The sequence below is a fragment of the Buteo buteo genome, chromosome 24 (genome assembly GCF_964188355.1).
Source record: "Buteo buteo chromosome 24, bButBut1.hap1.1, whole genome shotgun sequence".
Taxonomy (NCBI): Eukaryota; Metazoa; Chordata; class Aves; order Accipitriformes; family Accipitridae; genus Buteo; species Buteo buteo.
This window is the reverse complement of record NC_134194.1, coordinates 5,826,759-5,853,217: the sequence shown is the minus strand read 5'-3', so window position 1 is coordinate 5,853,217 and position 26,459 is coordinate 5,826,759. Positions and strand designations below refer to the sequence as shown.

Sequence of the window (26,459 nt, the reverse complement as noted above, 5' to 3'; positions counted from 1 at the left end):
AGAGGCGGAGAGCCTGAAAATAATGGTGGGATGGGAAATCCGAGCAAATCATCTTGACAGACTATGACAAGCTATTTGACAGTTACGCATGTTCTTCAGATGCAAATCTGAACACTGAGGTGCTGTCAGTAACAGTTCTGAGACTTCAAGGAAGTGCACAGTAACAGAGAAAATAATAGGCGCAAAGCAGGAATGCACCACTGCATTGCCTTTTAAGTTCAACGCAATGTCTTCCCCCAGGAGGACCTACTTAGTTAAAGCAAAACTGCTGTAACATTTTCACACAAGACATGGTATTAACAAATTATTGGGCTTCAAATCAGCAAGGCTGATAAAAGCAGAGGTAGTCTGGAACTTTTCTGCAGCCTTTGCCTGGGCTGACCAGAGATCCCAACGATGGTTTAGAATAGCCTCTGCACCAGGGTAAGGTATAGCTGAGAGATCATGTGGGACCATGGAGAACATTGTACATAGTAGTCCAAACCTTACGTGGAGTGACATATCATTCCCTGACCCGTGGAGAGCACCCCTGTTAACCACAGGGAATTGGCTCTGGTCTGAATACTCTCCAGCTGGAGATCATATTAAACATCTCTCTTGTATGAGGGCTTCAAAAGGCTTCACTTATGAATGTTTATCAAGCACTTTGAGTTGCAGATGGAAGATGCTAGGGAGGTGCTAAATATTGTTGCCATTTATAAAGCTTAACCTTTAAAAAGCAGTCTGTTGCAACTTCAGCTGTTGCACATTTTTCACAAGTTTTGTGGTATTAGTTGTGGTTCTTATGCCCTGGCACAGGACAACAGTGCTGAGATGGAAATACCATATTCAGAACAAAACCTAGGTTTTGTGTACTTTTTGCTATAACAGGGAATGAGAAATAGCAGAGAGTGCATGAAAGGCAACTGCTATGGGTAGACTGGGGCTGCTTTGGGTTTCCTTTGTGTTGTTTGATATTTACAGGCTGCTTGCTGACATTTGCTTTTGAGATGCTTTTAAAATATATTTTTTATTGTATATGTGGGCTATTCATAATGTGGCTAGGAATTTCAGGATTGTTAAGATGTGCTCCATAGCATGGTACTGTGATTTCTGTTTCTAAACTCACCTGTGTACAGAATCATAGGTGAATATTTTCTTACTTTAAATTACCTTGGAAATCATGTTAAGCCCCATTTCTTAAGGGGTTTTAGTCACTTGTTTAACTTACATAATATGGGTAGTACCATTGACATTAACGGATCTGTGTTTATGCATTGTGATTTTCTTCTTAGTGGCACGTATTTATGGTAGCTCTGGGAAATGATCTTCTTAATAAAACAAAAAATCAGTATTCTCTGATACCCTCTAGTGGATGTTAATGAATGTTCAAATAAATCACGTGAACTCTAGAGAGCAGTGTGTCCTAGATGGACAGCCTAAGAATTTAGGGCTGGGAAAAGGACTTGAATTCTTATAATCCCAAGCAACATCTTCAGGCTGTGTGAACTGCCCTATCACTCTGCTGCAGTCGAACTATCTGTTGATGTCAAAGGAACTGGAAGAGTTCAGCCAAGTATCTGCTCCCACAGCCTGTATCGGTTATGGGAATTTGTGTTAAGTTTCATAAAAAGAGTGAAACATGTGCTTCTTGCAATGGCTTTTATCAATGAAGTATCTCTGGCATGTAAGTGACCTGTTCAAGAGCAGCCATCAAGATAGAGCTGGTCACTAGAGAGCCTATTATCCTGAAACCTCAATACGGGAAATATTTTTTTTTCCATAAAGAAGCAACTAGAACTGTGTTTTCTCTTGCTTATCTCTTGTTCACTTCACTAAATTATGGTCTCTCCCCTCCAGAAAAGGGCTGTGGGTGATTGCATTTACTGAAGTGAAGGAAGTCCTGGAATCAAAGCCACAAACCAAGCGTGTTATGGAAGACTGTGCTTGTCTTACTTTTTCTGCATATTCTTGTTGCTGTCTGAATCCTGCAATGCCCTGGCTGTTAATATCCCAGTGAACAAGGGTCAGTGCAGACTGTGTCGGCAAACACTTGCTGCAGGCAAAATGAGGCTGTTTTGTATACACTAGTGTGAATTGTGCAGTGTGACACACTCAGCTAGACCCTGTGCATCTGCCAACCACGCACCTACCTACTGACTTTTTGAAAGGGGCCCTCAATGCACAGTCTTCCATGTGCATGAGAGATGTGGCCAGTAATTACCTTTGTGTAGTATTTATCTTAGCAATCAGGCAGCTAACTGAAACACAGTTATATGTCTTTCTGTGCTTCTTTCTCCCAGACTTGTTTCAGTGAACAGAAGAAGACAAGTAACCTTGAGGCCTATGTGAAATGGTTCAATAGACTCTGCTATCTTGTAGCAACAGAAATTTGCATGGTAAGTGAAAAGTACGTGGCATGTTTTATCACATGCCTGAAGTACCAGTTTGAGATTTTACATTAATAAGCAAACCTAGGGATTTATTTCTTATGACCTAGCTAAGCATCTGGTGGTTAGTTTTAGTAATACTGCACTCACAGAAGTGACCTGATAAATCACAAACATCTTGCAAAACAGAGCTGGCGACACACAGGGGATACGCTGTTCTCTTGATGTATCAGGAGCACAGTGTGGAATAATGAACCCTGCAGGGAAAAAGAGAGGGAAAAATGCCTTGAATTATCCTGTGAGATTTTTGCTGAAAAAGATTCTAGTGGAGCAGTATTTGTTATCTGTCACCCTAAAACTCTGTTGTGCATGTGAAATCCCATTGCATGGCTTTTTGTCCTGCTGCCCATTAACTGTAGCTGTGACTAGTTGTTTTTTAACTTGGTAGTGGTTTTAGTTTGTTTAACTTGGCCCCATCAGAATGAAATTAATGTTTTCTCCTTTGAAAAGGGTGTGGAAGGGAGAAATAGTAATAGTATAAATAGCCTAGATAGCCTGTGACTCAAAAGCATTACCATTTGAAGATCATCTTTGGAAAAGGTGGGGTGGTTCCAGTCCAATTAAAATGTGTATTTAGAATGCAAGCTACCATTTGGCCTGACCATATTGCTGAAAGGGCCAGAAGAGGGAAAAGGGGTTAAGGCAGTGAAACAAAGTCTTTCTGGGACAAAGATGCTGCTGTTACATTGGTGTGAAATCCTGCCCTTAGGAAAGACTGTGCTGATGTGCCCACTGGCTTAAGGGAGGCCAGCAGGGAGCTGAGGCACTGCTTCGGGGCTGTTGGGGCTGCCTGTTCCAGCGCTAAGACATTAACTGAGGCGAGCCTGGGAATTGCCTTGAATTTCTTCTGTGTCACTGCAATGAAAGCTTTGATTTTAGAGACTGCCAGTCACCAGCATCCACTGGATTGCTGGAACAGAATTAGGGCCAGTGACTGATAGCAGATGGTCCAAGCTGTGCCTGGACCCATGCTATGTATGGAACAAATGCCTAAGATGCCCTCCAATTCTGCATATGCTTATTACAGATATTTGTTTATTTTAATTTGCAGCCTGCAAAAAAGAAACAGCGAGCACAAGTCATTGAATTCTTCATTGACGTTGCCCGAGAGTGCTTTAACATAGGGAATTTTAATTCGCTGATGGCAATCATTTGTAAGTACAGCTTCTAACCAGGTCTCTCCATCAGCTGTCACAGATGAAAAAGGAAACCCAACTCTTATCCATGGTGCTCTTTTCTTCTTTCTCACTTGTAGCTGGAATGAACATGAGTCCAGTTTCCAGGCTAAAGAAGACTTGGTCAAAAGTGAAAACAGCCAAATTTTTCATTCTTGAGGTAAAAAAAAGAACTACCACAAGGTGCTGATACACTGCTTGAATTATATTCTGGATCTTTTTGTTTGTGAATTTTCACACTGTTATCCAGGTATGAGATGTTTGCAGGCATGTTTCATAGGCAGAGGGCCAGGTTCCGGCTGAAGTTTCCCAGGTATAGTGAGGAAGGTGTGAAGCTACTGATATGTAGAGGGGAATCAGAGCACTCAAATAAATAGGAGGAGGGAAAAAAAACCAAAATATGAGCCCATATGCAAGCTATAGTGCTTGCACTGATGCCAGTTTTGTCTGGCCACAGACACAATGCTGAGTGTAAAGCTCCCAAGCTATACCTTGGACATCGAGTGAACAAGGCCCAAGGCTGTTTTTTTGTATTGAGGATCCCAGGATTTGGTATATGTAAAATGTGCAGTCCTTATTCTTCACATAAAAGCTCAGTAAGCTGTTACTAGAACAGTCAGAAGTACAAACAGCCATGATCTGTAGATCTCTCTTTGTATCTTTGGTTCATGGGTTTTGTGTGTATGTGTATTTTTTAAGGTGTAGGCTAGGCTCTGTTCGGGGTTTACTACAGCTGTGGGTGAGGTTATCTTCAGAGGACCCAGGTTGCTTTCTAACCAATGTGTCTTCTTTTGTGTATCTAGCACCAGATGGACCCTACTGGTAACTTCTATAACTACAGAACAGCATTGCGGGGGGCTGCTCACAGATCCCTCACCGCACACAGCAACAGGGAGAAGGTAAGTGTGACCACATCCCTTTTATCTCCAAATGGGTGGTGTGCATTGCTGCTGAGAGTCAGCAGCTCAAAGACTTGATGCAAATGCTCTCCTCCCTTCCCTGGGTCACCAATGCAAGGCTCGTGCACTGCTAAATGCAATTAGAAATGTAAATCGGTGGCTGAAAGGAGTCTGAAATGGATCACAGGGCTTTTGTGGACTTGCTCTCGGACATTGGGGCTAGAGAAGGCAGGACGCACAGCATGGAGGACTTTGTTGCAAGCATCTCTATATCCCTGGAAAATTCACATTGTTTAAATTGATAAACCTGATGGAACAGGTATTCCAGACTAAAATGACTTTTATTTTGGTATGGAGCATCAGCCTGGCAGGCCCAGGTGGAACTGTGCTTTTGTTACAACTGTGCCAGCCAGGCCTCTGTGCAGACAAGCCCCTATTGTGTAGTGTGTGATTTGAGATAGAGAGCAAAGGGCACAGCACTCGAAGATGAGGTGGTTCTCCACTTACATGAGGGAAAGATGACTTACCACAAGTCCTGCAAAGAAGTCTGTTCTGAATCCACTGCAGCAAATTTGGGGTGAAATTCTGTCCTTGTGAATTTTCATCTCATTTGGTTGTTGCTGCCATCTCAGTAAGCAGGAATTGAAGTATTTTATCAGTGCTCGTGGCAGATACGTATCTTTCTGAGATGTCACTGATGCTGCAAAAATCAGATTGACAAGATGTTAGTGCAGGATTCTCCTGTTTTGTGCCCCAGTGTGTTTCTTGTTAATTTTCTTATGTCTCCGTTCAATTCTCTTTTTTTTTGTTGTTGTTTTATGAAAGAGGGTTTATTTTTAACATTGCAATTGCACATAGTCATAAATAGGTAATCTCTGCACAGAGCATAGCTAAGGTAAAGTAGATGCTGCATGAACAAGCATAATATGGAATTTAGTATTCATTCACTAGAGGAGCCAGGCCAGATGCTAATCTCACATCCATGTAAATTTGATGTAAATCTGCTGAAGCTAATGGAATCTCACAGCATTTACAGTGAAATGAGATCAGCATCTGGTCACAGGCTGACTCAGCTGCAATGGGAGTACGCAGAGTTGTTCTGAAAAGCACTTCTGTGTGCAAGGAAGAGACGATGGCTTTGGATGTTTGTGACCGGCAGAGAAATTCTTTTAACTCTCACATGCGGCAGCAAGGACTTGTCAGTCTGAGATGCTTCTGCAGTTTAGTTCCTCTGCGACCATCATATATATTCAAACCAGTTGCTTTATTGTTTGACTTAATTTCCTGTGGAAGTTAGCAATCTCTGTTATATCTCTGCCCCTAGCTGGTTACGACTGAGGGCAGAGAGGTTATTAGATTGAAAGGAATCTATTTTACATAAGAAAAAGTCCATATTCTGTTTCCCTTGTGTAGATAACATTAGTTCAAGAAAATGCTCAAGCATATGATTTGGTAGCTACTCATACTGGGTATTTTACGGTGTCAGATACAGCAGATCGTGTAATTCTTGCTGTCGGAATTAAGGAATTTTGTTTCTTTTTATAAGCAGGATTATCAGTTATTTGTTTAATGCGTTTGAATAAAATTGAAAGAACATGATCACTTTTTTGATAGAATATTTTGTTGTTTCCTGGCAAACTTGCAGCAAAGCTCACTCTGAAGAAAATTTTATCTTCAAACTGAATTGTGCTTACAAAAGTTTGAGATCCCAATCCCCTCCACCCCTCTTCTCAACAAGTGGACACCCCAGAAGCACAGATAGAGGCTTCAGGCCTCAGTCCATCTGCTTGAGAAGGAAGGTGCTCTGGAGGGAGCACTCTTGTCGCAGACCAACAGACTAAGCAATGGGTTATGTCTCGCAGGAAGAAAAATTGCTCATGGGCTCAAAAGAGCTAATACGTAATTGGCAGCCTTACTAGAAGTGTTACTTTCTTCTCTCCTCAGGCCTGGTGTCTTGGCTGCTGAGTTTTGCGCAGCACTTGAACAGAAGCACAGCTCAGGGGCTAAATAATATCCTCAGAGGGAGACAGGGTGAGCCAGTGACCTGGGACACCCTCCCGCCTCCTACTCTGTGCACATATCTCACCCAAATTCCCCATGTGACACCGGCCTTCTGGCACAAAGAACACTGCCTGATTTCGTCACCCGCTTCATCCTCATCCTCAGGGTGCTTGTGCGAGACTGCAGCACAGGTTGTAGGAGAAGGATCTCAATATACCCATGGAGGATCCCCTGACTTAAGTCCGCACTGTTCTGATCCAGCCCTTCTCTCAGTGTGTAAATGGCATAGTCATAACTACTTGTTACTTGCTCATGAGCAGGCTTGTAAAAAGGCACGGCAAGGCAGCTCTCAAAGCTGAGAGGGGCAATACAGCAGCAGAAATAAACCTGCCAAAGTGCAGGGTGAGAAAACTGGTAATGAAGAAGGGCTGATCTTTCATCCAGAATTCAGAGGGGTGTACTTGTTAGAAACTAAGTCTGGTTTTATCTATGCAGTCAGCTGACCTATACCACCTCCAAAATTAAGTCATTCCACTGGGAAACCCTGCATTGTGCTAATGACATGTCTCTGGCTTTGAAATGTTGGGAGTATGTACAGTGCGGTACTGTGTGTTGTTGCCATCTGATACTATGGAGGAAGAACATGTCCGATCTCATTAGCTTGCTTCTTTCTGCAGGAGGCAATTGTCCTCCAGCATGTGGGTGGGTTGGATGGCACAGGGGGGTGATTCAAAAGGGAGTGAAATACGAGTTTCTGGTACTAACCCAGATTTTATGCTAGCAAAGTGCCTGGACTGAAGCCAACATTAGAATGTAACTATATCCACTTTTGTTGCTTTTCCTACAGAAATTTGGAAAACAAAACATACAGAGTAACATATTTTTATTGGGGAGATAAATAGTGACCCAAAGACAGAAATCCCCTGGAAATGTGTCGAGAATTGGTATCCTAGGGTATGCCTTTGACGCCTTTTGGATGCAGATGAGAACAAGCTCTGCCCGTGCTCTGAGCTGACTGGTGGCTTTGTAGCTGTATTAGCATGGCATTGAGCCCACATTCTTATACCTTCCCTCTCAGCAAGGCTTTTCGTTTATGTTTAGTACCACTAATGATGGTGACCTAGCTCCCAGGCAGTGTGGTGCAGGGCAGAAGAAGTTCACATGTGCCTGCAAAAAATATGTAGACAGAACCTGGCAGTAATATCTAGCTGGGGACCAGTATCTGGCTCTGGCTCTCTGTATCTTTCCACCTCATAAGACCACAGTGGTTACAGAGTTATCATCATTTTTGGTAGAAGACAGACTACATCGACTGAATTGTAGTTTTTACCTCAGGTTGATTGATCTGGTTTGGATGATATAAACATGAATCCTGAAACACACTTAGCTCAGTTTGACTAAAAATTGTTCCACCTTACCCTGATAGGAGGGCTCAGGATTTTGGGGGGGTTAGGCTGTGCTTTGTTTCCATTCCTCTATTGTATCAGTGGGATGTATCAGGATAATGCCAGTGGCTCTTGGAGCATCAGTCCAGGCTTTTTTATGGCTATCGCACTGACATTACAGAGTTTATCTATGGCTGTCCCATAAAAAAGCCAGCAGAGATGCAGATCTTTAGCAGTTTACTGCATGTGGTATTTTAGCTGAAACAGAAATTGGCTTCCATTTTCACAGCAAGAGTTGGTAGTAGCTTGTAGACTCCTTTCCTCAGTAAGCGTTTTTGCGTCTATGACTTGCTTGCACTCACTGTTGCTTTGTGAAGGCTGTAGACTGGAAAATAACAGCTGCCAATCCTGTTCTAGGTCCATTTCATATCCACTACAGCTGAGGTACAGCATGAGATGGACTAACAGTACGACATTAAATACTTAACTAAAGGATTGCTCCCTTGGCTGGTCTTGCACGCCATGAAGGCACTTTAACTTTGGTGCACACTTAACAAGCTACAGTTCAGTTAATTTACAAATAGGCCAGTGGAAACATTTGGACACTCTACCATGCAATGTGCTTTCCTTTAAGTTCATGGTCATTAAGTTTGTACTTAGTGGCTTAAAAGACACATGTTGCTGCCACAGGAAAATGCTCACAGAGGTCGCTGCTGACCTTATAGCTCAAACGTTCCAAGTGGCCTTTTTCTGTCACAGTGCCACTGCTGGAGAGCTGGGTAGACTCAGATTTTAATATCGAATCCCAGAGCCCTGGGGGTCAGCTTTGTCATGGACTGGTCCTTTGTGCTATCTTTCTTTTCCCTTTGAGCTGTGACACAAGAGGACCTGGAGGGAGTCTGATCCACTCTGGGTCTCAGCTGATGTGCTGGGGATGCACCTCAGAAGCGCTGTTACTGCTTTCTGCTGTAGAACATCTGGCATCAAATTTATCCCTCCTGTAATTCCATTAATTTCAGGAGTCTTACCTAGAAGTAGACTTTTCCTATAGCAAATTATGACTTGGCTCTGCTGGTTTAGAGAGAAAGCTTGGATCACTGCTATATGCCACTTTGCCCTGGATGATGCCCAGGGCTTATTTTGAGTGCTACAATGATCTCTCTGGCTACTGTTGGCAGTTTCCTGCCAACTAAATTAATATTTTCAATCCTACTGTCTGCAGGTTAATTTGGAGAAGCAGGTTGTACTAATCAGGCACCAGGAAGGAAATTGCGTGCCTCAAGAGGTAGCTATACGTGGAGCTGCTGAAAATGAAACAGCTCCTGATTAACTGTTTACACACAAGTCCTTGGTCATCAAATTTTATTGTGTCTTTCCTTGTTCAGGGACAATACTGGTTCTTTGGTTCCCAGCTGTCTTTAAATTGCTCGATTTGTGTATTCAACATCTTTGCTTACAAAGACCCAACAGAGAAGGGAAGAGTTCTGCAATTTTATTTTGCTCTTTGCTGTCTGATCGTGTCATCAGACAGTGATGCTGTTGATAATAAACTGGAATATTAGCATTTTCTTAGTCGTGTTATTCTGCTCAGTGAACATTGTGTTCAGTTCATTTCAGCGTACATTCTCCTGATGGCTGAAGGTGTCTATACCCTACTGTCCTTTTGTTTGCCTTTCACTTTACTGCTTTCTGTGTAGCACACTGAAAAGTTAGTATTTTTTTTTCTCCTCTCTCCTGATTGAGTTCTTCTTTCATGCAGAGAAAATACTGAATTGGAAAGATAATAGTTATGTCATTTCTCTTCACAGATTGTGATCCCCTTCTTCAGCCTATTGATCAAAGACATTTATTTTTTGAATGAAGGATGTGCTAATCGCCTTCCAAATGGACATGTCAACTTTGAAGTAAGATCTGAAAAAATGTTTTTATCTATCCCATTCCGATAGCACTATCTGAGACCTTTTGCCTCCAATTTCAGCGCAGACCAGCAAAGACTGAATATGCCAAAATGGACCATCTCAAGTAACTGCGTGAAGGTTAAACCAATCCCAGAATGTTTTTTAAAAGAATTAATATGTATGTTTTACATAAACATTACAAGCAGATCATCCTAACTTGCTTGATGTTGGTTGGCTGTTAGAAATATAGTGTCAGTAGTATAAATGGCTATACTTACGGCTTAGAGGGGAAGATGACTTTTTCAGAAAACATGAAAAACTATTTTTCTTATATACACACATAAATAAGTCAGTATAAAACGCTTTATACTTTATCTGCCTTTTTAACCCTTTCTTATTTTTAATAAAGAGGTTTGGCAAAGTAAGACATAAATTACTTGTGGTCATTAAAGAAAAATTAGAATGCAAGCAGAATTACATATAGAGTACAGAATCACTGTGTCCATGAGGTAAATGTCATGCCGCTGATGTAAGGATTTGAATGTCTTATCCCCTGTCTGTAGGTTTTACACAGAAGAATTTCTATTAAATGCAGTAGAAGTATTTATATTCCCCCACAGCCCTGGCACTAGGTAGTGTTAGTCACGTATCCTGAGTAACCCCAGTTCTCTGCTGGAGCGGATGGTTTTACGCTGGTACAACTCGTTGCTAGCGGCAGTGTGCAGGCACTCAGGTGTTCTGCATTGTGCTATGCGTTGTGATGGCTGTGTTCTTGCATTCTGGTGGAGGGGCAGGGATGAGGTGCTTCTGAAAGAACTGCCCAGTGTCAATGAGAAAATAGTTCTTGAGCTCTCAACTTCTTTGTAAATCATTTCTTCAGTGTCACTTGGGTTGCATTAAATTTCTCCTTCAGTTATTGGCATTGTGAGATAGTGAGTCATGCCTAAAACACTGAGCCTGGCATTGCCTTAGATTGTATCAGAAATGTTAGAAGGCCTGAAGAGTTGTGAGGCGTTGGAGTCACTCCACTTTGTGTAATTTATATCTAATTCTGCTCCCTCCTGTTCCATCAATGTTTATGTCCTCTATTCCTAAATATACATGTGTAACCCATAACTTTGTTCATGGATACATTTTCATTTGAGTACAAACTGAGACAGCTTGTAAGAAGAAATGTAGCACACCTTTCCTCTCTCTTTCCCCTGTAAATGAACTGTGAAAAGGTACCCATCTAAAATATATGAGGGTCTTTTCTCCTAATGTCTTTGTGGTTGGCATGATGGATCCTGGATCGCAGTCTTCTGCTTGGATGTGTTTGTTTTACTGAGATAATCTTACTGTATCTGAGTAGAATGGTTTTATGTTTACAGAAATTTCTGGAATTGGCTAAGCAAGTAGGAGAATTTATAACATGGAAGCAAGTGGAATGTCCCTTTGAACAAGACCCTAACATCATCCACTACTTGCATACTGCTCCCATTTTTACTGAAGATGGTAAGACTCTGTACAATCTCTTATCACTGAAAGTATGTCTCTTCATCTCTACTAACACCCTGATCCATGCTTTGGTGACCTCTCTCACTGACCAGTCCTGGTTCTTTCCTAGCTTTCCTGTCACACAGCTTGTGGTTTTGCAAATAAAACCTTCTAGCTCATGAAGCTGCTGCCTGATTGCTTTTCTCCTGTCCATAACTTCTCTATAAGGCACTGTCTAGGAAGTTGCCATTGTGGCCCTATTTTTGTAATCACAAAAAGAGGCCACACAACCATGTCGTGGACTGCTATGAATGTCAGCTGTCCCTTAGCCACTCATTCTGTGATTGATGGAGCCAGAACTAATCTCTTCCGCAAACCAACACTGTCATCCCTTCAGTGAGCACAGCCCACGGCGATGGTAGTCCAGCTGACCTCCTCTACTACAGCAAAGAAATATGTTATCTGCAGAAAAGAATTTTTAAGAAAATCTTTTTTAGTAATTAATTTAAGCTGTAGCTATGAAAGCCCTGTTCTGAAATTATTTCTCTGATTGTCTTTTTATACTTATCTGTCCTCTTCAGTTTGGTATCCAGCATGTCAGACTGTGTCATTTCATATTGGTTTGTGTCAGTTGCCTCTTGGTACATTGTCACGCACAGAATTGTCTATAGCTATATTCCCATAAGCTATACTGGTGTTGGGTTTATTTTTTCTTGATTCTATAGGCAGTTTTCTGTACTAATCCAAGTTAATCAGACCAGACAGTTTTTATTTCACGGACTACTTCGGAACACAAAATACTGCTTCAAAAATCCTGCCTAAATCCTAAGAAGAATGACTGCCAAAATAGAATAATTAATGTGATTAAAGTAATACATATTGAAAGGAGATAGGATGGAGGCATTTGTTCTGGTTTTAGGCTCTAAAGGGACAGAAAGTGAAAGTCAAGGGTAGAAGTGCAGTTTTCAGGCTGCTGGACCAAAAAAGGATGACCTCAACCCACTAATTCTTTGCAGATTTTCTCTCTCATGCCCTCCCCTATATTCATACTGCTTTCATGAGATGCCCTTTGCAGAAGTCATAGCAGGCCTCCCCTGTTAGCCAGGGGAAGTGCCAAGCAGAAAGACCTGCCCTGAGTAAAAAGTGGGAGAATATATTAGAGAGATGCAGCAGTGGTATGTGAAATGCAGCTGTACTATGCTTGTCACAGCATGGCAGAATAGCAGGCCAACACTTGAATATTAAAATGCAATTGAATTGTAGCACAGACTTGAATACTGAGATGATTCCAGCATTAAAGAATAAAGCATCGCTAAACAGTCAAATGAGGAAATGTGTGTGAACACAAATCACAGCCTACTTAAAAAAAATTCTGTGAAGATAGTGCGATATTAATGCACCGCCAGCTTTTGCAGAGGAGACTCTACAGCCTAGACACATTTTGGTGTCATAAAATGCATCCTACAGTGCACAGTTTTGCAGAAAAAAAAGACCTGTTTATTTTCTTCTACTGTGTTCCCTCTCTGGTTTCTGTAACTCATTCTTACCTAGAGGGTGTTTTGTATCCATTTAAGATACCGTGTCCCCATAAGCTTTAAAAAGATTGAGGAAGATAAGGTTGTGTGAAGTGATGGGAATATCCTTAATTTTAAAAAGTTTATTTGTTTAGCTGTCAGCTCTCATGGTCTCTCTTTTTTAATGTTCATATAACACTTTGGTAGCAGTGCTGTGATGGAGTAAATAGGCCCAAAGTTCTATATGCAAAACCAGAGACCATTTAACTGCTGAATATTGTTATAAGAAGGTCATGCTAACAGATTTTAACTCTAGGCTTCTTTACTGTTCCATCAAAATGAACCTAACAGCTTTCCAAAGGTAGACATGTAAGCTAAACATCAGTGTCCTACTGATTACCAGCTACCTGGCAGACCATGAAATTTTAAAGTTTCTCTTGTTGTGTGTTACAATATAGGACATAAGAGAATGCAGAGTGATAGGGGGTTACTGTTGCTGTTGGAATAACACGTATTTACCTTTTCCAGGGTTGTATCTGGCTTCCTATGAAAGTGAAAGTCCGGAAAACCAGACAGAAAAAGACAGGTGGAAATCCTTAAGGTAACCACTCATTTTATCAGCTCATTTCTAAAGCACCTCCAAAATGTTGCACTGATAGTTAAAACTTGTCAAGTGCTGACATGTAAAATGTGACCTCTGATGGAGGTCTTTTCCACTTAAAGCTAATCTACAGAGCTGAGACACTGATAAAAGCTTATCGTAATCTCAAATTATCCACCATTTAAAGAATACCCTCCATTTGTGCATTTATAGAGTGCTGTACCCATGCAAAAGAGGCCTGGTGTAGATGAAAAATGCCCTAGGTTAACTGGATCTTCCTACAGTTTATATCTCTTATAAGAGATGTATAATGGTTTGGTATAAGTGAGAATCTGAAGAGAGTGATTTAAAAAAAAAACAACCATACCCAACAAAAACAAACAACCCACCTTTATATTTGCTTTATTTTCATTATTCTTATGTTTTAAATTTACAGATCCACTATTTTAGGAAAGACTTGAAGATTAAGAGATTATTGCAGTAGGTCAAGGAAAAGAAATCCGCAAACATTTTGCACTACTGATTCCAAAGATGCCTGTTTGGGATTTAGACAATTTTTTTGTTTGAGTTTTTGGTTGGGTTTTTTGACTGCCTAACATGATGGATGAACTGGATTCATCCACTGAAATCAACAGAACTGTGTGCACAATGACGCTTTTCTAACTAAGACAGAGAGAGGAAGGACAAACAGACTATTTGTGGCTGTGCCCAAAATGCTTCAGGATCACTGTAACTTTCGCCTCTGAAGGAAAACGTAAGAAAATCAGGAGCATGGAGAACCATGGTACTGCAAAGGAGAATGGAAAAGTATAAAAAAAGGAAAGCAAAAAAATACACATGAATATTTCAGAAGCAGGTGCTTCAGACAGCAGCTCTTTAAACCCTCTGAGGATTGTAAAATTAAATCAAACACGGACACAGCAGCAATCTGGTTAATTGCTGAATGAAGAAAGAAGAACTTAATCTTACATTAGCAGTCCCCCAGCCTTGTTGAACAAAGCACTGACTGCTACAGGTATAAGCTTCCAGCAGATGAAAACTGACACTGCTCGCTCATATGTATACACGGATGTCACATATAGACCACATCAGCATGGGACAGTCGTACAAACCCCATGAATTTTTACAGAGAACAATCTGAAGTATGGCTATTGCTTAGTTATTCTTCCCACCACTGTTGTTCCTTTTCTTACTGTGAATCTTGGCAGATCTGAGGAGGGCACAGAGTGTAGCCGGTATTGCTTAAAGACCCCCCACTACATCTAAAGTTGAACTGAAGAAGCAAATGACTCTGGACTCAGCTTACCTCTGTTTAGTGTACGTAGTGTTTTCCCTAGTTTCGTTGATGCTAAGTTGCATCTTTTAGAAGGTTTTATCACACTTAAAGAAAAAAGATACTGCATTACCATTTGAAAAAAATCTATCAGGTTCCAATTAATACAGTACTGTTTATTTTGCAACATGATACTAAGAGGATGGGGGCAGTAATTGCTCTGAATTTGGGAACTACATGGTATGCTTTAAGAAGACAAAGGGTTTCAGACTAGAATGAATGCACTAAAGACTTTGTCATTCATGAGCAGATAACCATTTTTCTCTCTTTTTATTTTTAGGATCTAAACCATGTTCACCATTTACTTACAAATAATATGAAGTAGGGACTATGTCTTGTGTTTAAAGTTGTACAATAATCAAGGTGCTACTGTAACACATATATTAAATGATAATGAACTATATGGATATTAGATTCAAAACTAAGCCCTAACAGTAGACTAGTTGTATGTGGAAGGAATGTTCCTACTTGCCCCAGAAAAGACCTCAAAAAGCTTAAATTAAACCTAAATGCCATATGATATTGAACTTTGCATTTTATTGCTGACTTGATGCTGGCCTTTTCAGATGTTCCAGTCTTTCTCTGTCTGCAACAGAAGGATGTAACCCTTTCTTTGAGATCAGTAATAGTTTCATTTCACTACAGAGTGATTCCAAGTGGCTGTGGTGTTTTGAAAAGTTAGTCTAATCACAAAACCTGGCTGTGTTGGCCTATGCATTTAGCCCGAAAACTGGAAATGTTCCTGACTTCTGCCAGCCCTCAGAAGTTCTCGAGGCCTGAGTGAGTTCTTGAAATGTGAGGCATTGGTGATCTAGTGTTTGAAGGCAGCTCTGACAATTGAGCTGATTGGGAGTCCAGCAGCCTGAGACATGCTCTATGTGATATACTAAAGGTCTGTAGTGTCTGCAGTGCAGTTCTTGTGTTGGGTTATGATCTGTGAAAATCTGTGCAGTCTGGATCATGGCCACCTGAATCCACTGCTCTTGCAATTGCTGAGATGAGCAGGACAGCTGCTTCTAGATTTGCATACGTAGGGGCTCGAGGCAGAACTTCAGTTCTCCTTTTCATATAGGTCTATCAGCACATGAATTCAAGCAGAGAGAACATAAAAATGTCTTGTGTTTACTCAAGCTTTGTATGGAAGAACTAAGTGTAAGGATCGTACAACATCATTCCAGCCAGGAAATGATCACTATTCTGGTGATACTGTTAATATGCTGTTTGTTAATTTTTGTACGTGAGCTGAGAGCTATACAGAGAAACACACACACGAAGGCATTCCTTCAAGCAGAACTATTTCCAAAATGATGCTATTAAAAGCCTGTTAAATTCCAACCAAATTCAGAGCAATAACCATAAACATATCTACAACAATGCTAATGCTTAAGTGTGTTTGCTAAATGGTCATTTTTTTCTTAATATCTGCATCTTTTTAACAGGCACAGTGCGACTTCATAGTAGAAATGTTTTTTTATTTATCTGAAACCCAATGTAGGTGGATGGGCCCTTTCTTAAAACCTGCTTTTTAAAATGCAAATCCTCACTCCTTTTCTAATCAGCCAACAGAGGCTGGTACAGCTGAGATTTTAACACCCTGAAGATGAATCAAAATGTGATTTCTTATGATAATACTTTATGTTCTTGGGCACCTTCCATGAATTCAGGCAATTTTTAAGTATGAGTTAAATTAGATCTCATAAAGTTTATCGCTGTTGCAAACTAAACCACTTTCATAGTCCAAAACTTTCAAACCTCGGTGCTTAAAATGGAAGCATAATGGTCAGATGTAGGTAGATATTAAGGGCTTAGTGGGACTTTCAGAAGCACCAAATTATCTTTAAGCCTTTATGTAGTCACACATTTAAAAGGTCTTTTTTCAGAGGTGCTAAACATCCTCATCTCTTGATGAACACTGAGGCAATTATTGCTTTATAGAGGTGCATGGCATGTTGATCTGTAGTATCTGATCTCCAGAGACACTGGCTGCTCTTTGCAAAGCGGCTTGGAGATGAGAGTACACAGCAACTTAAAATGAGAAGACAGCACTTTTAAAAAACAGACTTTACTAATCATAGCTTGTCTTCAGATAATTTCATGGCTAAAATCCTATAGATTTAAACAGAAACAGTGTAAAGCCTTAAGTTACAGCTGTCAGTTGCATTTGTAATTCATATTTGGCCTAACTAGGGTGTAGAACTCCAGACAGGAGTGGTTAGCCCCTTGCTTTACCAACAGGTTTTACAAAGCACAAGTACAACTGAAAACAAAGGATGACAATTTGAGGAATAGATTTCTTCCAAAAATGTATTAACATTACATGAAAATGAGAAAAAGAACCTCCAATGATTAATGTTTTCTTGCTATAAACGTGTAAAGAACTCCTACCATGCTGAAAAGAAAGCAATATCACTTAATACCAAGCACTAAGCCACTGTAAGGCATGTAGTCATTAGACTAACATCTAGACAAGTTACTAGTAGTAATGTCATGGCTTTCTAATTCCACTTTTTTCAGTGGATTCACCTCTCTGACAACTGCTTTGAACTAATGCTACACAGAGAACAGAGCAAAACTAGAGCTATAGGTCTATAGTGTTAGTATCAAAACCCTAAGCTAGTAAGATGTGAATATATGACACAGAGTCTTTCAGAAGCATTAACTTAGCTTCTGTGTATACAGCAATATGTTAAAAGACCCAAATATATTAAATCACTTCTGCACCTCCTCTAGTGTAATCAGAGTGGTAGCAAAAGTCCTATTTTTTCATTTCTTGAGTGTGCCATTCTGCAACGTGGGGCTAGATAAAAAGCCTAGTGAAAAACAATGAGGGAATTGCGTGCCTTCAGCTTGTGTTGAAGTCAGTAGGTGAACTTGCTCAATGCCTTTCAAAAGACACTTAATCATACAATCTTGCCCTCAATTTCACATCAGCGTCAATCGCATTACCTAATTAAAGGTGGATGAATGTAGGTCTGCTGGGCATGACTGAATTTTGCAGGCAAAAACTCTTGAAATGAGTCTAGCACACAAGAACCCTGTGCACCAGAGTATACTGAGTTTAGCATATCGTTATTCCTCTGTTAGGCAGTTAACACAATCCTGTCATACAGCTGGCTGGAAGCTCCTCATGCGGATAGAGGACATACAGATCTGGAAGCAAACTGTGATCCCAGCCACTGCCAAAATGGCACTTCAACAAAGTGTGGACATAGCTGCTAAAACACTTCAAATAAGAAACAATTTAAGCATAGAGATATTTTTCTCAGCTTGAAAATATTTTATGATGTGGTCAGTGGTGATAAGATAATTACTCAAAATCAAGCCAGTCCCTTGATACCTTGGTTACTTTGTCATGTTTTGTTGCAATAGTTTACGCACCTTTTATTAAAGCACATGAGCACTGGTTTGCACATGACTGTAAATCCAGTTTAGAACAGAGCTCAGATTACTGAATATGTAACTGGAGTTATCAATAAAAAGACATGTTAGTAGAAAAGATATTGTTATGCATATCAGTATAAAAATGTTACACAGTTAAGAGTATCTGGCCTAACAATGACTGTGTTCCACAGAATGAGACTGATCCCAAGCACAGCGATGTGCCCGAGGAAGAACTGCAATGGATTTGGATGGGCTTTGGAGCAGTCCTACAGTTATTAACTATAGCAACAGTTTTAAGTTATTCATAGGGATTAAATTGCATTGACAACTGGTATAGTCCCTGGCCTTTATTTTGAGCCAGGTGCAACTCTCAGATGAGCAGGTTACACACAATAGGGTGAAAATCCAGCCTTAGCAAAAGTTTTCTTTGACATTGTTGAAGTTCCAGCAGCAAATTCAAGGACTAAATCTGATCCAATGTATTAATTCACGTCTGAGAGCAAAATTTGACTTTCTGGCTTTAAGCACCTTTTTTTCTTTTTAGACTGGTAGAAATTAGCCTTACTGTCTCAGGTGTCTCTTTCACTGGAAATTAAAACCCCTTTGATTGTGAACTGATTATTTCCATTGTTGTAATTGCAGAATGGGATTAAGGAGTGACAAGGAAACGGGGAAAAGCCCCTTTGTCACTGCTCAGAGGCTCAACTGTGGGCCAAAGACTCTCTTTTCTTTTGTCCTTTTTAACATTATCTGTTGAGTGAAATTACCTCAGTAGTTGGTGCAGGGCATTATTGAACTGTGGCTGGGGAACAGCGCACACATATCTGGTGTCCGTATGGCAGCACATACACTAACAGGGGGATGCAGAGGTGATTAGATGATCCTGTACAAAGCTGACATGCAAATTCATATCTAAGCCTGTAGTCTTAGGTTTCTGATGCCAGGACACATCCCTTTTAAAGGTAGGAAGTTCTTGGAAGTTCACCTCGGGCAAAACCTACTTCCTTATCCATCCAACAAAATGAGTACAAGAAAATTCTTTGAACTAAAAGAAGTTCCTCTAGAGGACTTGAAACAGTGAAGAATTTGTTACTTAGTTGACAGAGATTTTAAGATCTAAGCAACATGGAAAAATAAGACCTTAAAAAAATTACGAGAAATACCTCGATGGTTGTTAACTTTCATATTTCACAGCATGGCAGCAGAGTGGAACAAGATACCTGTGCATATTTTCCTATTAATATCAATAGCAGCTGGGCAAGCTAAGGCGGGAGAGAATACAGTGAAATACTGATACAGAAAGCTGTACTACTACTTTTGTTTTAATGTTGGGTATGTTGGAAAGAAAGCACACTGCTTTAGAGTGTGTCCCTTTCCCTGCAACCACTGTTAGCTGCTCTGTGGAGCAGCTGAGCTCTGAGCTGAGCAGAGGAGGCAGCAAACCAGTTACCTATTATTTGATGGAACAGATCTGGAGGCTAATCTGTTTTGTATTAATTTATTTTACAATTCTTTTTGCATATTTTCAGATATGCAAAAAATACTAAATACATTAAGCTAATGCTCATACAAGGCATCACATCCTGCATTTTTACATTATGTAAGATGTAGATAAGAAGCTAATAGCTTGTATGGGTGGTATTTTGTACACTCTGCATGGGTGCAAGACACTGAAACTTAGGCTATAACCTCAGCTATAGAAAAAAAGCTAAGTATGAGTAACTCCTGTATAGATCCCCTGCCTTGCACTGTGGCCAGGTGCAGACTGTAAAGCTGTAAATGCAGAGTGGCTTAGACTGCTCACTCTTCCCTTGATGCCTTTCCCTCCACAGAAGCAGTATTTTGCTCCATAAACAGCTCTTGCAAAATGCCATAGGAACATTTTTCTAGTTCTCTGCCATACAAGGGCTCTATAATCATACTCCAGAGCTGTCAGAATAGAATAGGAGTCCTTCCCCCTTCATCCCTGTGGCCCTAAAACTGCCAACCCAGACTAGTACTGCAGTACAGCAATGTTCCCAGGTGTTCTTGAATGCAGAAGACTTAGACTTCAGAGCTCATGAGTCCTAAAAGTTAAATATCTGTACAGGAACTTCCTCCTAAAATGTGCAAAGCCCATTTAATGGACTTCTAACCAGAAAATTCCACAGTCCATCTACCTTTCAGAGAAATGTGATTTCCTCAGTGAACTGTTACTGGTCAGTATTACATCACTACTTTCATTATTTAATTATGTTTCTAAAATTCCAGTGTTTTTGAAACAACTAAACATATGATGGTTTCTTGATATTTGGCCCATGGGTAAACAGAGTTGAGAAAATGGGGGCTGTAGTCTGGACAGTTGACATCATATGTATTTCCATAACAGCCCAAGTTGGTTTATCACTTACAGTCTGTCCTCACCTTGAACTAGAAGGAATTGTTCCAATAGAATCTTCCTAATTATTAAAACTTAGTGAAAGATGCACACACAGAGCTATTAAATTCAAGTGTGTCAAGATATGATTCTTACAAATGTACAAGTACTTCCCTTAGGAGTCTGTCTGTAAAAAGACCATTGCTAGTATGCAACACAGATGGAAAATAAATTATCCTCTGGGTTTCAGAACTCTTAGCAAGTGTTCATCAGCTTATAAAGGTGAGAAATCTGATTTTAATATTTTTTCACTTTTAGTGACAGTGACAGTACCAGCTGTCTTAAACCTAAACTCCAAGAACATACTATTCTAAAACATTTAGTCACAGACCTAAAAGCACAGAGTAAGAATGGGTAAGCAGAACTGTCCTTATTTTCAGATTGGGAAATTCAAAGGTTGAATGACACATCTAGGGTTGCCTGGGAAGCACGTCCTTTCAAAAATTTACCCCATAAAAATATCCAAATTTTAGTTTCACATTTCTTCTGGTGTAACGCCTTTCTACAGCTGTGCTTAGAAAAATCAGAAGTAAATTATCATTTAGTTTTTTTAAAAGAATCAAGCTAGGAAATAAATATGGATTAAAACTAGGTATATACTGATCACGTGAGCGATAGTAATGAGGAGCTGTGCTTTTCCTGTATCTTTTTCTTTAAATTAAGCAATTTCATGTTATAATTAGCATTTTCAGGTCAAATTGAAATTCCTCTGCCATCCATAATACTCAAACCATGTAGCTTTGTTAGAAGTCCTCAGAACAAATATCGACACTTTATTAATTGCACAGGCAGGAAACAGTAAAGTTACTTGAAAGTGGCTGTTATGATTTTGTGACTGTACATAGATCTTGCAAAATGTTAATGGTAATATGCATACTGTACCCCACATAAACACTGCAAGAATAGCATGGTCATTGTTACGCTTTATAGCTGTTGTGGAAAATGTCTTAACCTGCATTCATGATTATAGTGCCCATCCTATTCCCATGCCTTTTTATACAGTTGTGGTAAGATTGTTATGAAATCCTTTTGTCAGTCATGTTCGAGCTAACTTACCTATGTATAGAATTTATATATTAAACCCCCCCTAATTTATACTGTGTTTTAACAGTTTGCCTGAACTGTCTATGGTTTCTAAATTTTGTAATGTGAGTGTCAAATAAGAATAATAATAAAAAAAAGGCTCAGCTGTGTGGATTTTGTTCTTCAGTTTTATTTGTTATAGAGATTTCAGCAGCTACAAATCTACAGACTAGGCTGTGAAGAAACTCGGGTTGCTTTGAAACTCCAAAAATACAAAGATGTCCCTGTCTGCACAGCAATTCATGAATATGCATGTGGGCACAAAAGTACCTGTGGTTTCTGCTATCCCTCTTGTTTCCACTTTACTGCCTCTCTCTTCATCCTCGCACATTCAGAACATTGCACTGCATGTACACTGCAAGGAAAAGAGGCAAATTCTCTTAGTTCCCATAATAAAGTATTTTCCCAAACAGGAATCATAGACTCGAAACTTCTTCATAATGAGAGGAAAAAGCTGAGACTGGGGCTGAGTATTTTTAGTCTGTTCCTATAAAATTCTGTGGTACAACTGATGTTTAAATGTGTTCTTTTATTATTTGTATTGCAGTAAACTGAGAGCTTCTACTGAGGTGAGGGACCTATTTCAGTAATAATGTACAGTAAGAGACATCCTTGCTTCAAGTAGCTTAAAATTCTTTTAAATAAAGAAGAAAGAGGCTCACAGGTGAAACTCAGGTGTAGGTGTAAGTGGTGGAGTTTCCTTGATGTAACCTTAGGCATCTGCACCACATTGCTTCTGCAGCTGTGTTACTTCTATTCAGCACAGCCTGGGTCTGCCTGCTGTTACCAAGTGAGGACTTCTGCTCTATGTAAGTAGTGTCACAGACTCCAAAGCTTGCAGAAGTGTGATGTGCAGCACAGTGTTCTTACTCTCTCAGCACAGTGTTCTTACAGTGTCAGAGCTCTTGCCAGAAGGGACTGTTAAGTCATCTGTCTGAATTTCCTGTAAACTGTAGCTTATACAGGCTTCCCAGTGTCAAGCCCCCAAGTCTTTATTAGGCTAAAACATTTCAATCCTCAGAAGGCTCAATCCTCAGTTGTGCCACAGAGAGTGACAAAAGTCCAAGTTTCAGCCGTCCCTGTGAGCCTTGCAATAAAAGGGAATGGATCAGGTCAGCTCAGCCCAAGGTGATCCCAGCTGGACAATCATGCTGTATATTACCGAAGTAAAAAACAGTCTAAACACTGGAGAGAAAACATCCTGCCTGAGTGGCAATCTGCCAGCCGTTTATAGCATGGTGTTTCGATTGCCCTTAATACCTTAATACAACGTACGAACATGCTGAGGGCAGTGTAGGCAATTCCAGTCTGCCACTGGTCACAGCTCAGAGAGAACCATCATATTATTTGGCCACAACTTTTCACCAATGCGTGTGTGAATGAGCACAAGTGCCCATGCCCACGCAAAGTTTCTGGGTCACTGCTCTTCTAAGAAAAATTCTAATAACTCATTAACAAGGAAGATGTGTCCCTTAGCCATAACCATATCTTGTTCTGTTTGACCTGGCTGAATATTTGCATTTTTCTGTTCTAATGCACCATCTGGAAAAAAAAAATCTATTTTAAAATTATCCTTTTCGGAAATAAACTCTTATAGAGTGGAAATACTACTGTCAGTGGGTTCTCGCTTTGCCTTTCTGCTGATCCACCCATCCAAGCTCCTATTATCTCTTTGAATTTACATATGCCACAACAATCTAGGACACTGGCTCCCTTGATCAGTAGTTATAGTGATTTGTGAAATGAATAATATATTTTCCCTGATATATCTTAGAAGTGCTCCTGGTGGTTTTTCCATCTCCGTTCAGTTCAGTCCCTTATAAACAGTATTGTCATTACTCTGTCCCTGAGCTCCCAAGCAAAGCTACAGCTGGTACCACCCAATAGAGAATCTATGAAATTCTCTCCATCAGTATAAAAACCAAACCATGAAACTGCAGAAATCCATAAACAACTAAAGGCAAAGCACAACTACTATTCAACCCCCCTCTGATGCTAACCAGAGGGAGGAAAAACAAAACCAACACATCTTTCGAAGAGAAAGCAAGCACAGCCCTGGAAGTACTGAAAGCCAGGAATTTCTGGCTCTGCCGCTGAATCTTTCTGAGGCTTTGGGCAAGGCAGACAACCCCTCCTTTAAATTGTGTATCCGAACAATGAGAAAACTAAATGAGATTTACGTCTCCTGAATAGCTGCTGTGATGATGGATCACCTACTGTTATAAAGCATTTGAAAGAGGGACCATACAAAATTGCATTTTGAAGCAAATGTTTTGAATGTAGCTTTTCATACATGCACAAATGTGTCCCACCAGGATAATTGCACTGAATCATAACGTATTCTTCTGTACAAAGCAATCTAAAACATGGTTGCATTGTGTGTTACTCTCTCCTCAAGTTGTGCATACATTTGGTGTTGTAAAGTCTAATTAAACAAGGAAATATCTCATATAAACAACAGTAAATACCATAAGGGTTGACAGCAGAAGTAGCTGTAACTACACTCAAATGACTTTCCTTTGCAGTTTTGTAAAGACTAAATTTCTTTAATTTGATTCTTCAGCGTTAGATTATTACTATCTTAAAAATGGCCATTTCTAGAGGGGCTGTTGCTTTGTTTGCACTACAAAACCTGGTCCTGGCCAATGAATTTCTCCTGACTTTATCCTTCTCTGAGATACCACGTAAATTCCAGCTGACATCTCTCTACTGCTGGGTCTCCACTGCCATCTCCTGAACAGGAAGGAAAATTAACTGCTTTCAATATTGCTTTTCTTTTGAATGTCTATAGAGGTATTTTTGAAAGCACTTTGTTCAGCATGAAGAGCAATAGCTGAAACCACTTTGCAGCCTGTCTATAGGGGCTACTTTCGATAAAATCTCTTGTAAAGCTTTTGCTTCAGAGTGAAATTTCTTTAGTTTATGTATATTTGATGTGAAGATGGTACAATTTTTATATACCCTTTTTCTTCTTCAAAAAGGTTCGAAACAAAAAGCTAATTATTCTTAACTTCTGAGAGATTTATTCCTCTTTCAAGTCAGCTGAAAACCTCTGACTGAAACCAAGAAATTTTTACTAGCTCCCATTCATTGCATTTTCATAATGAACAATAGTTATTTCCACCCCTTCTATTCCAGGCTGAAGATCCTTCTTCCCAACAGGAGAGAATCAAAATACCCTAGAACCAAAATTTTCCTGTGTCAAGGCAGACAGTTCTGATAGTCTCTTCAGCATTAGCTTATTTTTTTCCCATTAAATGGGACTTCCCCAAACTGTCCCTGAGTTGCTATACCCTGTTGGAGGGCCTGTCATCTATTTATACAGGAAGACAAAAGTAGCAAAGGTAAGACTTAGTAAAACCCTAGAAGAGGCAGTGAGCCCAGGAAGGCAGATAACGTGATCCTGTCACATCGCATCTTCTCTGCCCTACCAGGGATACCAGCCACTGGTTTGTCATCAGCCTTTCAGCAAGAAACTTTCCGTAAAATCCAGATATGCTTCCTAGACATTCCTCTTGGAATAAGAAATCAGTGAGAAACTGTAATTATCTGATACAGTTGGCTAGTGTCAGGTCAATGGATATTTTCTGCATGTTCATGTGTGCATGCTCACTCTCTGTGTATATATAATGTTATTCCTCTATCTTTTTTCTGCTGCTTGCCATCCGAGAGAATTCCTCAGGCAGGGGATGTATCAGTGGATGTTGGGAAAACTCTTAACACTTTGCAGATGTTATTGCTAGTTTTATAAATAATAACCAACCATTTACATGCTGAATGAGAAATAGTAAACCACTGGCACCAAAGCCATATTTGGCATTGACAGATTTGGTATACGACAAGCATTATGAGGTAAAAGGGTTTTTTTAAAAACCACGTTGCAACAAACAGCTGTCAATGCTCTGTATCTTAGTTTCTCTTCCTAAAAAAAAATAACAAGAAGAGAAACAGGATTTTCACTCTAGTGCAAACCATGTTTAGATGCTTATCTTAAGCTCACTGGCAAATAAATTCTAATGAAAACTTTAAAACCATGAAACCAAATGTATGTCTTCATTTTAGTACCGTTTGCTAATACTTTGAGGGACTGACATTAAAAAGACACCAGCGCTTGCTCAATAAAAAGTACACTAGACCTTAGATACTCTGCTTTTTGCTTCAGTTGCAAAATCTTGCTGTATTAGAGGCAGAACTTGGCTAAAATTATTCTGGGAGTCACTGAGTTTGGGAAATTTTCAATTTATCCCTTAGCCTACAGAGATCTGTAATTTTCCCCAGATAAAACATTGTGAGTTAGTAAATTTGAAGCTTGTGTTTCAGTTCCACTTTTGCCTTGTTTTGGGTTTGCTTTTCTTCACTTTAAAGCAATCTCTTTGGGTACACTAAATTCTCTGTCTGAATGACTGCTAGAGGAGCTGCTAATAGTATTTTTCCACTGTACAGTACTGCTTTAACTCAGACCTGTGACACCAGGGTTTTGCTTTTCTCGGAGCAAGCATTTCTCTCTGCCGGATGCACGTGACTAAGCTTGATTCACCATAGTACATTTCTTCGGGTATGAATCAGGGGTTGTGCCAGCAGTGTAAGGCAGTGTCGGCCAGGCCCAGCACCCTGCCTTCCTCAGGGAACACCACTGCCGCCTCTCCAGGGTCCATCCCAGGACTAGGGAACATCGACTCCCACGCACTCAGCAAAGCACGTACGCTCGTTCCAGCGGTCAGAGCAGTTACTCACGGAGAAAGGGGCAGTTGCGAGCTGCTGACCTGGGCGGATAATCAATTTTATTAGGATTTTACTGTACTGCCTGCTAGCATCACGCAGGAACGACTTCCCTATCACCTACCTGCAAGCTGCTCTTAAAACATTGC

The 26,459-nt window shown here is 40.2% G+C and overlaps 1 protein-coding gene across 1 annotated transcript in view; it reads left to right on the top strand.

The window, feature by feature from the left end:
• The window catches only part of RASGEF1C (RasGEF domain family member 1C), a 77,946-nt gene extending 61,469 nt beyond the window's left edge, over nt 1-16,477 (top strand). Inside the window, exons 7-14 of the mRNA XM_075056565.1 lie at nt 2,283-2,378; nt 3,481-3,583; nt 3,685-3,764; nt 4,408-4,503; nt 9,698-9,793; nt 11,158-11,281; nt 13,306-13,378; nt 13,815-16,477. Coding sequence (XP_074912666.1) covers nt 2,283-2,378; nt 3,481-3,583; nt 3,685-3,764; nt 4,408-4,503; nt 9,698-9,793; nt 11,158-11,281; nt 13,306-13,378; nt 13,815-13,839 — 693 coding nt within the window. The 3' untranslated portion in view covers nt 13,840-16,477. The remainder of the gene's footprint in view (nt 1-2,282; nt 2,379-3,480; nt 3,584-3,684; nt 3,765-4,407; nt 4,504-9,697; nt 9,794-11,157; nt 11,282-13,305; nt 13,379-13,814) is intronic.
• The last annotated feature ends 9,982 nt before the right edge of the window (nt 16,478-26,459 follow it).